Genomic DNA, 16,996 nt, shown 5'->3' with positions numbered 1-16,996 from the left:
TGCTTAAGGGTTTTGTTTATATTTATATGTCCTGTAGGATTAATTTCATGTTTTCAAGTACAAAATACATTGATTTGAGATGATGGATTGATTAAATAGTGACATGGTATTGTTTAATATGCCTCAGTTTTTCAGTATTTATTATTTCAGGTTCTACCACTTATATACAAAATACAGTGTAAAGTATTTTTACAGTGTAAAGTACAGGAAAGTATTCAGACCCCCTTAATTTTTTCACTCTTTGTTATATTGCAGCCATTTGCTAAAATCATTTAAGTTCATTTTTTTTCCTCATTATTGTACACACAGCACCCCATATTGACAGAAAAACACAGAATTGTTGACATTTTTGCACATTTATTAAAAAAGAAAAACTGAAATATCACATCGTCCTAAGTATTCAGACCCTTTGCTCAGTATTTAGTAGAAGCACCCTTTTGATCTAATACAGCCATGAGTCTTTTTGGGAAAGATGCAACAAGTTTTTCACACCTGGATTTGGGTATCCTCTGCCATTCCTCCTTGCAGATCCTCTCCAGTTCTGTCAGGTTGGATGGTAAACGTTGGTGGACAGCCATTTTCAGGTCTCTCCAGAGATGCTCAATTGGGTTTAAAGGACAAGTTCGGTATTTTACACTTAAAGCCCTGTTTACAGATCGTTTCTGATGAAATAGAACGGTTAAGATAAAAATTTGGACACATGCTGCTGTCCCGAGAATTTTAGGTTTATTTCGGTTTCCCCCCCACCTACACAATGGCAGCCTATGGGCACTGGAACAATCCTTCATAAAACGCATTAAACTTTCGTTTACAAAGACGTGAAACTCACCGAGTGGTCAGGGGTGTTCACTGATATGCTCACACAAAAAATCGCTGCAAAAGATGCTTTCCAACAGGTGTTTTTACCATTAGTTGTTAAACTGTGGATCTATTTTTCCAAACGTCTCACACCCGTAGATTCTTCCGTTGAGAGCTTGAATAATAGACACTCCAGCCCAGTTGGTGGCGATAATGCACCTTTGCCAGTTGCAAGCAAACCACTGGCATTGAATTGAATACACAGAAGAAGAAGCGGCGGAGTAATACCGTACCTCACACAGCTCGTCCAATACAAGTCAATGGAGTTGGACAAAAACTACGATAAACCTGTTGGAAAGCATCTTTTGCAGCGATTTATGAGTGAGCATACCAGTAAACACCCCTGACCACTCGGTGAGTTTCACGTCTTTGTAAACGAAAGTTTAATGCGTTTTATGAAGGATTGTTCCAGTGCCCATAGGCTGCCATTGTGTAGGTGGGGGGGAAGCGAAATAAACCAAAAATTCTCGGGACAGCAGCATGTGTCCAAATTTTAATCTTAACCGTTCTATTTCATCAGAAACGATCTGTAAACAGGGCTTTAAGTGTAAAATACCGAACTCATCCTTTAAGTCAGGGCTCTGGCTGGGCCATTCAAGAACAGTCACGGAGTTGTTGTGAAGCCACTCCTTCCTTATTTTAGCTGTGTGCTTAGGGTCATTGTCTTGTTGGAAGGTGAACCTTCGGTCCAGTCTGAGGTCCAGAGCACTCTGGAGAAGGTTTTCGTCCAGGATATCCCTGTACTTGGCCGCATTCATCTTTCCCTCGATTGCAACCAGTCGTCCTGTCCCTGCAGCTGAAAAACACCCCCACAGCATGATGCTGCCACCACCACCATGCTTCACTGTTGAGACTGTATTGGACAGGTGATGAGCAGTGCCTGGTTTTCTCCACACATACCGCTTAGAATTAAGGCCAAAAAGTTCTATCTTGGTCTCATCAGACCAGAGAATTTTATTTATCACAATCTTGGAGTCCTTCAGGTGTGCTTTCATGTGTCTTGCACTGCGGAGAGGCTTCCGTCTGGCCACTCTGCCATAAAGCCCCGACTGGTGGATGGCTGCAGTGATGGTTGACTTACTACAACTTTCTCCCATCTCCCGACTGCATCTCTGGAGCTCAGCCACAGTGATCTTTGGGTTCTTCTTTACCTCTCTCACCAAGGCTCTTCTCCCCCGATAGCTCAGTTTGGCCGGACGGCCAGCTCTAGGAAGGGTTCTGGTCGTCCCAAACGTCTTCCATTTAAGGATTATGGAGGCCACTGTGCTCTTAGGAACCTTAAGTGCAGCAGAAATTTGTTTGTAACCTTGGCCAGATCTGTGGCTTGCCACAATCCTGTCTCTGAGCTCTTCAGGCAGTTCCTTTGACCTCATGATTCTCATTTGCTCTGACATGCACTGTGAGCTGTAAGGTCTTATATAGACAGGTGTGTGGCTTTCCTAATCAAGTCCAATCAGTATAATCAAACACAGCTGGACTCAATTCTGTGCATCTAAGGCCAATTCTGTGTTTTTCTGTCAATATGGGGTGCTGTGTGTACAATGAGCAAAAAAAATTAACTTTTGAGATTTTAGCAAATGGCTGCAATATAACAAAGAGTGAAAAATTTAAAGGGGTCTGAATACTTTCCGTACCCACTGTATGTATGAAAATAAGTGTCATTTGTCAGTTTTCAACATTGATCATAATAAGAAATATTTCTTCGGCACTGAATCATCATATTAGAATGATTTCTGAAGGGTCATGTGACACTAAAGTAGTGATGCTGAAAATTGCTATCACATGAATACATCACATTTTAAAAGATATGAAAATAGAAAACAGTTATTTTAAATTGATGTTTCACAATAGGAGACCATAGTAGCCTTATAATAGAAATATTTACTTTTTGAAGTGTGTTTGTAAATTACAATTGTAAGTGTAGATTACAATATTCATATTTATTGAATTTTCATTTATGCTGACATTGTGTTTTTAAAATTGTTATTTCTTTAGATATTACATTGAGAAATTGAGTATAAAGTGTTTTCTTTTATTTTATGATTTTTTTTATTTTATTATATAATTAGTTCAATATACACACTACTGTTAAAGACATTTTGTCCAGTAAGGATGCATAAAATGTATTAAAAGTGACAGTAAAGAAATTGTTTTAATGTTTAACTTTTTATTCATCAAAGACTCCTGAAGAAAAAAAATCTGTCATGGTTTCAACAAAAATATTAACTGTTTTTGACACTGATAATAATAATAATAAATGTTTCTTGAGCAGCAAATCATCATATTAGAATGATTTCTGAAGGATCGTGACACACTGAAGACTGAAGTAAAGATGCTGAAAATACAGCTTTGATCACTGGAATAAATTACATTATAAAATATATTAAAATAGAAAACAGTTTTTTTTTTTAATGTAATAATATTTCACTATTACTGTTTTTACTGTATATTAGATCAAATCAATACAGCCTTGGTGGCCATAAGAGACTTCTTTCAAAAACATTAAAATATATATTACTGTCACCAAACTTTTGAATGGAAGTGTAAAGAGACAATTATGTCATATCAAATCTATAAAAAGCGCACACTAATTTAGACAGCAAAAAGCTAAAGTTATGATTACAAAATAAAAAAATGTACTTGGTGTTATTTTCCATGCCAGTTTCAATGCCTTCATAATGAGTGCTAAACTCAACTCTTCTGTCTTCGTTACATATTTCATGCTAAATCCCCGTAATCATGTAATTTCTCTCTTGTAGGAGATTTCGACCTGGAAAAGGTGAAAGAATCAGTGTATTTCTTCAGCTGAGGAGCGTATCGCGAGCTGACGGACCGCTTTCATCAGGAGGCTGAGAGCCCTGCACAGACCTCATCAAAAGATTGTCGAACGAGTGCGTGATGCGGACGGATTGCTTGATCTGGTAGATAAGTGAGTGAGTGAGTGTGTGTGTCTGTCTTGTCATATTATCATAAAGACATCACTTAAGCACTGAAGCAGAGTTCTGACGGAGGTAAACCGCAGGAGTCACCCTTGTGTGCGAGCACGAGAGCGTGGAAGCGTATACGTGATCTCGTCTTGGTATGGAGTGAGAACGCTCTCTCGGCGGGGCTCTGATCCGCTCCTTCACTTCTGAGTGCTAACACGGGGCTGATTAACCACATGATTCTGCCTCTCATCGATTTCAAGGCAACCCCGTCTGAAAGGCCCTCTCTGACATTTCCACTTGGACATGATTTACTCCCAGCGTCTCCCCGCAGCTGGCGGCTCTCACATTCAAAGCCAGTGAAAAAAACAAGAGGATGTTTATGATAATGGATCAGGAGCACCTTTAGGACAGCTTTGGATGGCGTTTGACCTTGTGGTGCCCTTTTTTTAAAGATTGACAGCACTTAAATGAATGTGTTTTACGAACAGAGACGTTTTGATCCGTTGTCTGATAATTTACACATGGCATTCAGCGAGAAATAAAGTCAATATTTTTGCACTCTGGGTCTGCGAAAGGTTAATTGTTATTGAAATTTCAATAGCTTGCTTCAGCAGCTCTGTTCTGTTTTCTGGATTTTGGCAGCGTTTTGTTACAAAGGGCAAAGCGAAACAAAACCAATCCAATGCAAGGCTACACTGGATTACACAAGAATTGATGTCAAAAGACCTGCTCGTTTCCTGACATCTCGAACAACCTCTGCGTAGGAAGTTAGCCTTGCAATAGCTTATGGGCTTAGAGCTATTTGCCGCCACATATTGGTTTTAAGACACTTAACGCCAGTGTTTCCTGAAGCTACAGGCGAAACAAATTAAATTTTACCTGAGCTGAGTTTGCAATGTGATCAGTTAAACGCGTCATTCTACAGCACAACCACCGGTGTAATGCAATTCATGAACAACTGACTCTTATAAATCATTTCGATTAATGAATCTCTCATAAGATTCACAAACTATATATGAATCATTTTAAAAAAAAAACTTCGCTGAATGAATTACTCTGTCAGAGCATTACTGAATTATCTGATTTGCTGATTCAATGAACCGCAAGTCATTTCTTGATTCTCATTTCTCATTCTCACTTTCCCGAGTGAATGAACGGCATCTTTCAAAAACACAACCTTCTGTGTAATGTGATTCACAACAAAGTGACTCTTATGAAATGATTATTTTAATGAACTAAATGATTCACAAAATCTGTTTGAAATCATTGAACAGTTTCTCTTGGTTTACTCGAAATGTGTTGTATACTTACCGGAGTTGAGTTTGCATTGTGAGTCAGAAATAGATAAATCAGAATCTGAATAATCAGCTGTTCATGACGTTTAATTAGAGATACAGTACATTTGCAAGGTGGTTCAGCCAAAGGTTCTCGTCGTCATCCAAATTTCACTGCGAAAGAATAAAAATTGCTCTCAAATCAAGTGATTGGATGAAACCCTCCACTTAATCATTCATAACATAGCTCAAACTCTTTAGCGACAGACTGAAAAGTCACTTAAAGCAATGAGCAACAGCGTTTTCTTATGGATGCAGCACTTTTACAATCATGTAAATTATTTTGCTACACCGTCATTATGGACTACTGCATATAAATTGATGAATGAATGCATAATACATTTTTTATGAAACAGATATTTACACTCTGATCGGAAGAATCGTGAACTGAACATGAACTAAACGTCTATTTCTGCTTGCTGTCATGTCCAGCAACAACCCACAATAAAATCAAAGCTTTGTGCTTTATTAGGTACCAGTAATGAGGCTGAAATAGACAACTTTCCATTGTAAGACGCTCATGGATGGACATGAGACGAGCAGATATGTTTCAGACCAATGATTGAAGTGGCCATCTCAGCAGTTATGACTAGAATAGAGAAAAAAGCCAGCTGGCCTTAGATGCAGTCATTAAGATGAATTCATTATTATTTCCCAGTTGATGTGGTTACTTCTGCTGCTCCTTATGGACCAAACATTACTAACGGAACTGAGAGATGACTGCATGCCAGAAAAGTCAGTTTAATGTAATTTAAGTTGAAATGAACATCCAAGTTGATTTTACTTAAAAAAAAAACAATTTAAGGCAGCAACTTTTTTTTACAGTGCTGTCACAGGTTTACTTCCATTCAGGACACCAATAAAATGGCGACCAATTGAATTTCAGATCTCCTGGACTAAAATGAATAAAGTTGTACATTAAACGGTAAGTATATTTGACCATCAGCCCATCATTATACAACTTTATTTCATGCAAAGCTGCAAAACAACCCCAGGGTCTTGTAACATCCTAATTAATGAAGCATGTTTGTTTAGTAGCTTCATCACAATATGTTCTGAAAGTTTATTTGAACAAAACAGCAGAGCCGCTGCTAAACAAACATGGCTTTTTAATCAATGATGCCGTGTGCTCTCCTATTGAACAACAACAGAAAAAAAGTTTCCTTATAAAACATTTTTTCCTCTACCATAATGCATAGTAAAACGTAGTAATATTAAGTGGAGCATATTTTGTTAATGATAGCTACAAGTGAGACAAATATTCCTTTCTTATGGACAAACTGTAAACTTTATTGCTTCAAATATTCCTTAGAATTTGGCAAAAATATAACACTTGGCATATATTGAATAAAATCAACATCTGTGTTTGGTGCAACATAAACTGAGGATATGAGCATCATTAAAAGCAGCTATATCAATTTTTTTTTTTTTTATCCGCTTATGGGACGACACTGGCTTGTGCACAGCGGAGTCTGCAGGGAATAATTTAAAAGACATTATGATTTTATTCAAAGTCATAAAAAATTGCTTTTTTTTCAAAACCCTGAATATGAACAGTCTAATGCTATTTTCAAACATCTGCCCATTTTGTTATTTTTTTAGAAATCATAAATGAGCCATTTACGCTTGGCTTTGTCTCCAGGATGCCAAGAACAAATAGGAGCCGCTACAACAGAGCTTATAGTCTCTTTCAAGCTGTGAAATAGTAAGTAACAGCAGAATATAAATAGGTTTCCAAGGATTTAAAGACCGAGAGGATATCAGACCTCATTAGGTAGCCATGGCGAGTGAGTTTAGTGCTCCAAAACAACAGATAGTGGAGAGACTCATCGTCGCCTGATGGATCTTGTCACATTGCAGAGGAGGTGGTAATCACCCCTAATGTACTTACTCGCATAACCTCACTTGCCCTCTAAGATGTGCAATCCCCCTCAAAACTGAGGGAGAAAGATTTTTACAAACAGGACAAAGTGACAATTTTTGAAATAAATAGTTCACTGATAATGAAAAGCTGACCTTTCTGAAGAAAGCTACTTAAGTCCTTTGTAATTAAGACTTAAATGCATTTGAATGCACCAGATAAGGGCAAATTAGTCTCCCAGTCATTAAACTTTGTACGTTAGCAGCATAATTAGCTCAAAATGTATGTGGTATTCACTCCCATGAACCCTCATTGGGAAACTGTTGATTTGTTTAGTTGTCCCAACGCTAAATTAAGATGATGAAATGTGCTCTGTTGTGGGATAGCTAAGAAACAAACGCACATAATGGTCACACAGACAACGTTGAAAATCAAGGCAATGAAATTATATTTGTTTTTATCCTTTCATTTCATTTGACACATCTTCACATGTCATCTTATGTTAACATTTTCCTTTGGCCTCCTTTGGTCTGAAGGAATAAGACAAAGACAAGGACAGAAGTTCTCATTTTGAAACCGGTTTGGGAGTCTTGAGCCTTCAAATACACCTTTATTTTTCTATAACAACTCTAATATTGCGTATTATAGGTTAAATATCTAATGTCTAGCCGGTTCATGTCTAGCCGGTTCATGTTGAGAAGAGGGAGTTAGCTCCTCCTACCTACATTGTGATCAGAAGCAAACTGCTAAGTCCCGGTATTCAGACACCTATCAGTTTGCATTATTTGTACTACAGTATATAAAAGGAAGTGGGTACATCTTTGTGAGCAGCTACAATAAATAAAACCATTTCAAAGAGGCAAATTGTGAGGGTGGAAGCTACATTGATGTTTATATCATAGGTACAATGGAAATGTCCCAGTCGTGGTAAGAATGATACAGACATGTTCATTTTATGCCATTAAGTCTTAAGGGTTTGTTTGCCCTTGTAACCAGTCGCACCACATACATTCTGTGAGTAAAATCCAAAGGTGTGACAAGGGGTCGGGAAACGTTCTTGGTTAAGGAGAGTCCACACATTCCTGACCTAGGCAGAGCCTGCCAACACTATCGTGGTCACAAATTTGATGATAATCTAGATCTGATGTGATGTTGTTCAGTTTCTGGTAGACTGATTATTGAATCCTTCTTGGGCAGTCCTGAATCCAAACTGGGTCTCATCTGGGGGAGGGAGGCAGGAGGAAATGCACCTACAGACATTTGGTGGGGTAGTGCCATTCTTGGCGGAATACTTCCTCTAATACCAGCAGGGCCGGGGAGGTTCTGAGGGGGACCGATCGAAGTGGTAGAGACTCTGGTTGACTGGGGAGGGCTTGGGGCAACTGGCTGTACCATATCATGGGGTAAGGATGGCTGGGAGGCGGATAGGGCACGGTCATCCTGGTTTAAAGCACACCTGGGGACCAGTGGTCGATGTGTGGGACTGGGGACGTGTTGCTGTACAAGGGATAACTGAGAGCCTGAGGGTGCACCCGGGGGGCTGGAACCATACTGGAATGTTCGACCGGTAGTTGCCAGAGGGCTATGGACAGGTGTGCCCGCAAGGGCAGAGGCAAGGGCTAAGGTGGAGTACTGGGAGCCTGGGGGTGTCTGGCTCTGGACCACCTGGAAGCGCCGCACCATGCGGGGTGACTGGACAGCCCCAGAACCCACTAGAGTGTTGCCCATCTGGGGACAGAAGCTCATGGCAACAGCTTGCTGGAGGGTAGCAATGGCAGAACTTGTAGAGGGCTGACTAGAAGGTGCAAACATACTCCCATGAGTAGAAGGAGCCATGGACATGGACATGGCCCTGGGCCTCTGCATGTCTCCTTGTTTAACTAGCTTAACCATTTCCCGATCGTACTTCACAATCTCCTGGATCATCTCGTTCTCACGGTTGTTGAAGACGCCAGTGTTAAGGTCGTGCTGTACTTTGTGCATCAGGATGGAGTTCTTCTTGCCTGAAAGGTACAGATTATGGTCAGTTATAGCTTTGTCTACACATCTTAGATCATACCTTTAACAGCTATATCTGTAACTAGCAAACATTACTGCAGTTATGGATGTCTAATGATGTATCAACTACCTAAATGCTTCATTCATATTACAGTGAACCCTTTGCACTCTGTGCCTTTAGTAATCGTCAGACACAAAGTAACAGGCTTAATCTGACATACTACACTTAATCTTTCTCATTTTCCAGATGTAGTGATTATATGGTGCTAAAGAGTCATTGAAATCACATTTGGTAGACTTGCACAATGGGGAAAAGGGAGGTCCCTCCGCAAGTGCATATTTTATGTACATGGCCTTTAAGAAACGTGTCCCTTCGGGTTAAGGTGAACTCCAATCTAGCCAAATTATAGCTTGTTTTTGAAAACATGCAATCTTGCACACCTCTAGTATTGTATTTTGGTCTGACTATTGACAGAACTTGTTTAGATGGATGTTTCCACTTTACTCAGTGGATTCCTGTTGGGGTTTTTATTTCTGATAACTGCTTTTTCAGACTGATGGTTCATCTAGTTCCCTGTGTACAGCAAGCCCCAGAGCCCTGCTGAGATTTCCAGTGAGAGGGAAGCTATGATGTCTGGCACTGGTGTCATTGTGCTGAGTCACGGCACCGCTAACACTAACTCGCGGCATGGCGCGTGCCTATCACCTGCACCCTGCTGCTAGCAAGACAATTTGCAGCTAAAATGACATCCTTCGCGCAGCTCCTGCTGGCTGGGCCCCAACATCGCCTTCAATTTCTCTCACCTCCGTCTCCAGAAGCACATACAAATAACACTTATATCTATCACTCGTGGTTTGAGCATTCAATTTCACCAAGCTGACTCCCAAATCCACAGCTACATGGTTCATATCACACGATGTGCAGCACATATTAATAGCATTCATCATGTTCACCTTGTTTTAGATGTCTCTTTGAATAGAGCTGTTCAGTTTGTGGTCTAAAACTCAAAGGAGAATTTGTATTTTTGGAATTTTTAGCATTTCCATGTTGTGGGAAATTTGCAGAATTCGATTTAAAAGTAAAAATGATTAACATTGCTATTGTGTGCTTTAAAAATGTTGCACAATGGTTTTAAAGTACATGTGCGGTATGAATGGTTTGTAATTTATGCATTAAGAAGAAAAAAAAACGTGAAAATACTCCAAGTAATGTCAACCATAAACCTTATTTCACTCATAAATCGAAAGCCACCATTTAGGAAATTACAGAGGGAACCCATAGCGATTTAGCCTTCCGGTTAGGCCTAAAAATTGACATCATAACTGAATCTCTCTTTTCCCATAGTAAATAAAAAACTCATTTTTTGACGTTCATGAATTTTAACAGCCAACACTGACAGTAAGCGACTGCAGTAGGTCATTTACTGTGAAATTGTGGTAGCGGATGTTCTTCGGCAAAGTGTCTGTGGTCTAAACTCCCCCTGCGTGAGCTGAACTGATCATTTATGGAATCTGGCTGCCATGGCAACAGCAGCGTGTGGGGTGGTTTCATGGCCCATGTGTAAACAACTAAGGTGGTCATGTGACAGGGAGTGACATCAGCAGCACACTGACCTTGGGAGATAAGGAAAGAGGATGCTGAGAGGGGTGAGGAGGGCAGGTGGCCTGCCTATCTTGGCAAATTACGTGTTTATGTGCTGAGGACACAAGCCAAGAATGGCAAACCAGTCATGTTGAAGACAAACCAATTTTGGAGCTCACTAGAATTTGAGCACAGATGTGATCAATGAATGTCCAAACAAATGGAATCCTGGGCTGTGTACCCGTAACGCCTCCAACACAGGTAAACACACCTTCACAAAATGTGCTGAGTGTGTACTGTTGTATTACCATGGTTCTTTATTATAAGCATAATGCTTTGTGTTTATGCAAGCAATTTTACTTTCTAGGCAACTTACCTATTCGATCAAGGCGGTCGATGGCTACGGTCTCGAACGCTCTCCTCATCATGGGGTACTCCTCCAGTACTTCATTGAAGTTGTCCACGGAGAGCGAGTACAGTCGGCAGTAGGTGTCCGCCCGCACGCTGGCGGTTCGTCTTCCACGGGTCAACAGGCAGATCTCTGAGAATCAACAGGACATATCATGGTTGTGGTTCCAGAATCATCTGTATCTTAGTCGTTCTTAATTGGTTTTAGATTAGTCTTTTAGTATTTGTCACGTCCTGATTTTGCCGAGTTAGCCACAATATTGGATCAACATATTTTGTTGATCCTGGAACAACATTCCTCTCTGAAAATTTAGTCCTACCCCTAAACCTAACCCTACCCATAAGTTATAAGGGAAATGATAGGTGAATAACACTGATGTAGAAGCACCTAACCCTGGTTGTAAGCCTAAACTTGACACAAACTGTAAACTTGTCCCTCAAATCTGATTGGTTGATTGGAATGTTGTTCCAGGATCAACAAAGATAATGATCCAGGAGGCAGGAACGTTGCACCTGTTGAAATCAGGTTCTGCGCTGGTTGTACCTGATGTAAGAAAAGCCTCTGCTTAAACCATTTTTAAAAGTGGTTTGCTGGTCTTAGTTTGTTTTAGATTCGATTTTTAGTAGAGATGCACTGATATGAAAATGTTGGCCTATACTAATAATTATTTATATTTGAAAGCCGATGACCGATATATTGGCAGATAAATCTAAATCCAAATTTTTATAGAATTTCAGAAAGCCTGATTACAAAAACTAAAGTCTCACCATTAAAAACCATTATAATTTTATGTAGTCTATATGGCAGGCTTGCGCTACACTGTTGCACTTGGACCTCATTTTCCTTTTTTGAAGTGATTCCAATCATATTTCAAGCAATACAATTTTTTTTTTTTTAAACAGTCTAAAATGGTTTGCACGCCTTAGCTGGTTTCCCAGCCATGTCAGACTGGTCCGGATTGTTGGTTTTAGAGTGGTTTCTGTCACTAGACCATGCAACACCAACTTGACCATGTCAGTAGACCAAGTTCAATAAAATAAGACTGGTTTAAGCAGCTTTTTTTTTGCAGAGTCTTAGCTGTTGTTTGGCTGGTTGGTCAGCTGCTCTCTTTAGTCTGACTAGTGGACAAGGGCCAAAAAAAAAACCTTTTAAACCATCAAAAAAGACAGACTTGACCAGCTTGGTCTGGTTGGGAGACCACCTTGACCTTTTTAGGCTGGTTTAAGTGGGTTTTGTTTTTCAGCAGTGTTCAATCTAAACCCATGGAACATAAACTTCAACAACATAATAGTCATGTTAATTAAGTTTTTCAATCTCTTTTCTCTTTGTTCTTGAAAGTACACATTGAAATTTCACCTCAACTGGAGTTGAAACCTGAAAAGGTAACCGTAGAGGACCTGTCAGTTTGCTTCGTCTCCTAACTACACCTCTTCTCTCTGAGTGGAATGTCAAACTCAGCATTAGAGCGGTAAGATCCTGACACTGACTGAAGGGGATCTATCTATACACACACACACACACACACACATAGATGCTGAAGCATTTGGGATCTACCCAGTTGAAAATGTGGCCACGATTCAAAGTGAATGTTGGCACAGCTCCCTCTAATTGAAGTCGCTGTGCCCCTCATCCCTGTAAAACTCCAATGAGGGATTCAAGCCTGTCATAAAAAAATCAATAAAGCTTTAATTCAGGGTAACATCTGCATCTTAATAAGGGCCTTTGAGATAAAGAGACTTAACCAAGTGTAGTTAAATTGATTATGTTGAATATTTAGATACATTTGATCATATTTCAGTACTATGAACTTAACCTTTCTAACAGTATTGAGTTTTATAAAGAGAAATGTCCTAGAGTTGCATGGAAGCAGGGTTTGAAAAGCATTTGTGTCGCCTTTTAGGCAAATTTATGTTTTGTTGCATATATGATTATTTATTTGTTTAATATTTTTAAATATACAGTCATTTGACTGTATATTTAAAATAAAAATAAATGTTTTGACCTGATTACTGTAAGTAGTCACAAAATAAGTAGTTTTGTGGACCCCTAGTGCTCTGGCTGTTTCTAGTGCAGCTCATTTGGTCTTTGAAGTTTTTTTGGCCACGTCCCTTATTGAGAAGCCTTTGTAAAGTTGGCACATGCAGCCTCTTGTTAAATACTGCAAGCGATTTTCTTTCAAATTCTAGGGCTCACGAACTGTCTACTGATTGGCCAACAACTGTGCTGCTTTTACAGCCAGATTTGATGAATAAATATATTTGATGATTCATTTTCCCACTAACAAGGGCACTGGTATAAAAGCTGAGAATGATGGGCTTTACCACAAATGTGGAGATCAAATTTAGCTCTGTTTCAGAGTCATTACGTTATCACAAATCTACGTAAAGTTTTTTCAATAGACGATTAAAAGAGATTAAAGTGAAAGTTCTTGCCATTGAAGGTATTCACATATAACTTGGAATGTCTGCATATACTTACATGTTCGATTCAGAGTATAATTTGAGATATTTAAAGCTCAGCTCAGAAGATTAATGATGATTCTCATTTCTGTAAGCTGCTAAGAAGCATGGCCATTACACGTTTAATGTATCCATGTGTCACTCCCAATGCAGTTTTACAAGCCTTAAATTGTATACAGTTTGTAGAATATACGTACAATGGTTTATGCAATTAACTGAATCAAATGTCCATGCTGTTTTTCATGTTAACCTACTACTATTGGTAATGTAGTGTTGTTGCCAAAAAATTTGTTAATAAAAAAAAAAAATTGTTGTTGTTGTTGGTCCGTACAATGATAGTAAATGGGGTCCAAATGTTGTTTTCAGTTTTTGGACCCCATTGACTTTCATTGTATGGACAAAAACAGTTATTTCAAAAAACATTAACACCTTAACATCTATTTTATGTTTTAACATAGAGTTAAACATAGATTTTGCATTTAAATTATAATCTGTTTTATTTTGCAACTTTCTGAAAAAAAATGTTTTTACAGAGTGGACTTTTTATTATGTGAAGCATGCAAGCAGAGACGCTGTAATCGGTATAGAGTACCATGACAAATCAGTCTGGCATCATGAATAAGCCCCTCTCATTCATGCATTGTAAAAGGTAAAGTGTAATTGTTTTAGGCCAGGTATTCTGTGAAGTTGACTTTACAAATTGCTCTGCCATTGCTGTTCTGCTCCACTAATTCAGTGTTATTAATTAGCCAAATTAGTTCTTTATCTGCAGCCATTCTTCAGTGCCGCTGGCTCCTGGTATATTCGCAGCCTCAGTGAACTCTGCTCCTTGCCCCTCCCAGACCTTGCCCTAAAGACTCTGGGGGAAAAAACACTGCTTTTTTCTGGATCACCAACGTAAGCCACTCGAGGAAGGCAGCATCTTAAATGGGACAAAGCTTGCTGGAGGGAGAAACTAAGGAGTCATGTTTAAATGTCAGTGGTATTTATCACTGCATTCACAGTGCAAGTGAGCTGTTAGGGCCTCAGATGGAGCACTGATAAGGTGGAATGATGTACAGCTGCAAACATTTTCAGCATGCGTTCAATTTTGTGTTCGGTTTTTGATTTTCAATCAAAAAATCCCAAAGAAATGTGCGGAAGAGGATTAGGGCCAGGCAATAATAAAAAAAATAAAACCTTTTCGAGATTAAAGTCATTATAATGCGAGATTAAACTCGTTAACTTTCGAGAAAAAAAGTCGAAATACAATCTTGAGAATAAACTCATTAAATATTGAGAATAAAGTCGTTGTGTTTCGAGAAAAAAACTCGTTAAATTTCGAGAAAAAAGTCGAAATACAATATTGAGAATAAACTCATTACAATTCGAGAATAAAGTCGTTGGGTTTCGAGAAACAAACTCGTTAAATTTCGAGAAAAAACTCGAAATACAATCTTGAGAATAAACTCATTAAATTTCGAGAATAAAGTTGTTGTGTTTCGAGAAAAAAACTCGTTAAATTTCGAGAAAAAAGTCGAAATACAATATTGAGAATAAACTCATTACATTTCCAGAATAAAGTCGTTGTGTTACAAGAAAAAAACTCGTTAAATTTCGAGAAAAAAGTCGAAATACAATATTGAGAATAAACTCATTACATTTCGAGAATAAAGTCGTTGTGTTTCGAGAAAAAAAGTCAAAATGAAATGTAGAGAATAATGCATTGGATCAGTGTTCATTATAGCCTACTGATAGAGGACATGGCAGAGTTGGACCACTTAGTCAAGCTATATTTTAGACTTTCTTTCAGTAACAAAGAATAGAACATTCTTAGGTCGGCTAGGTCTTTTTAGAAGAAAAAATCAGTCCAATTCGCGCGATGTACTCGCTTTTGTCCAACATGAAATTCAACGAGGTTTCGTGGTTTCCCAGGATACCATAAGACGCATTATTAAACTTGTTGATCCTCAATGTGTGGAATTTCGACGAAGGAGAGTAGGCTACACTTGCGCTGGCCCAAATGCACTCTGGCATATAGACAGCTATGATAAATTAAAACCGTACGGCATTGCCATTAATGGCTGTATAGATGGTTACAGTCGTTACATTCTGTGGATGGAGGCGTACACAACCAACAACGATTAATAATGCGTCTTATGGTATCCTGGGAAACCACGAAACCTCGATGAGGCTAGGCTATGCAATGAACACTGATCGAATGCGTTATTCTCTACATTTAATTTCGACTTTTTCTCGAAACACAACGACTTTATTCTCAAAATTTAATTAGTTTATTCTCAAGATTGTATTTCGAGTTTTTTTCTCGAAATTGAACGATTTTTTTCTCGAAACACAACGACTTTATTCTCGATATTTAATGAGTTTATTCTCAAGATTGTATTTCGACTTTTTTTCTCGAAATTTAACGAGTTTAATCTCGAATTATAATGACTTTAATCTCGAGATGGTTTTATTTTTTTATTATTGCTTGGCCCTAATCCTCTTCCGTAGAAATGTGAACAGGGGATTCCTTACTTTTATTCTTTTGACTATTAAAGCAATGCCTTAATTTATTTTATTTTTTTTCATAATTTCCTCCGTAGACTTTTATTTTGAAATTTCATTTTAATATACGTTAATAGCTTACAACAATTTAGCCTTGGAAAAACATTTGACTCTAAGTAATTTACAATTTATTGCAATGTGATTGAATTTGATGTTTATTTTAATATAATGAGTGATTTAATTGACTTAATTTATTTATTTAATTTGTTTTTATTTGATTAGGGAATTGGAAAAGTGCAGTATATTAATTACAATATTCAAGTATAATAGTAAAAGTTATACTCGAACAAGTTCCTTGTGGATAAACTGAAATTATGAGTGATTTAATTTACTTAATTTCTATTATTTATTTTAGGAGATTTTTGATTATGTAATGTAAAAGAATATTAATTATTATATTTTAATTATTATGTTAAGTATAAGTATAATAGTAAAAAGATAAATTCAAATAGGATACCTGTGGTTAAACTGATATTCCTAGAGTTTGTTTTTTTTTTTTGTTTTTTTTATAACTTAAGTTGTACTGCCTTTTGAAATTAAAATTGTAGTTGTATGTATTTTTTAAGTTCCTAAAGGGGCTTTTATTTTGAAAATGTAATATTTTACAGGATGTCACAACACTACAATTTGGAAATGATACCTGACAACAGTTTAGCCTTGGAAAAGCATTTTTCTGTAAGTACTATAATTGAGTATGATGTTCAAACTGATACTTGTTTCCCGAATTAAGAAGATGGTCTTTCTGTGTGGTCCTTACCCCCAAAGTAGGAGCCATCCGAGAGCTTCATGCCGATAGTCCCTTTGGTCAGGATGCTGACTACGCCATGCTGAATGAAGTACATCTTCTTGCCGATAGTTCCCTCTCGAACGATGTAATCTCCAGGTTGGAAGACCTCGAAGCGGAGCTTGGTTAACATTGCTGTCACAAAGTTGGGATCTGCGTTGGCGAAGAGCGGCATGGACGCCACCAGCTTCCGGCAGTTGAAGTTGACTATTTCCTGGAGGTGCGGAAGTTAGTTTA

The 16,996-nt window shown here is 38.3% G+C and overlaps 2 protein-coding genes across 3 annotated transcripts in view; one reads left to right on the top strand and one right to left on the bottom strand.

Annotated features, from left to right (window-relative positions):
* The window catches only part of polrmt (polymerase (RNA) mitochondrial (DNA directed)), a 54,017-nt gene extending 49,669 nt beyond the window's left edge, over nt 1–4,348 (top strand). The window contains exon 21 of one of the 2 annotated variants that reach the window (XR_014628258.1): nt 3,618–4,347. Coding sequence is in view for 1 of the 2 variants with exons in the window: in XM_084416509.1 (XP_084272635.1) it covers nt 3,618–3,667 (50 nt within the window). In the remaining variant the exon portion in view is untranslated. Of the gene's footprint in view, nt 1–3,617 lie in introns of both variants that reach the window. The other variant, XM_084416509.1, reaches the window with a different exon arrangement.
* Nucleotides 4,349–5,426: 1,078 nt separating this feature from the next.
* Nucleotides 5,427–16,996, bottom strand: part of hcn2b (hyperpolarization activated cyclic nucleotide-gated potassium channel 2b) — a 35,784-nt gene continuing 24,214 nt past the window's right edge. Inside the window, exons 6-8 of the mRNA XM_084416510.1 lie at nt 16,733–16,973; nt 10,937–11,101; nt 5,427–8,983 (exon numbers count right to left, since the gene is read on the bottom strand). Of these exons, the coding sequence (XP_084272636.1) occupies nt 8,097–8,983; nt 10,937–11,101; nt 16,733–16,973 (1,293 nt within the window). The 3' untranslated portion in view covers nt 5,427–8,096. The remainder of the gene's footprint in view (nt 8,984–10,936; nt 11,102–16,732; nt 16,974–16,996) is intronic.

This window comes from Rutilus rutilus, assembly GCF_951802725.1.
Source record: "Rutilus rutilus genome assembly, chromosome: 8".
Lineage (NCBI taxonomy): Eukaryota > Metazoa > Chordata > Actinopteri > Cypriniformes > Leuciscidae > Rutilus > Rutilus rutilus.
The sequence above is the reverse complement of the archived record's forward strand: the minus strand, read 5'-3'. Positions and strand labels throughout refer to the sequence as shown.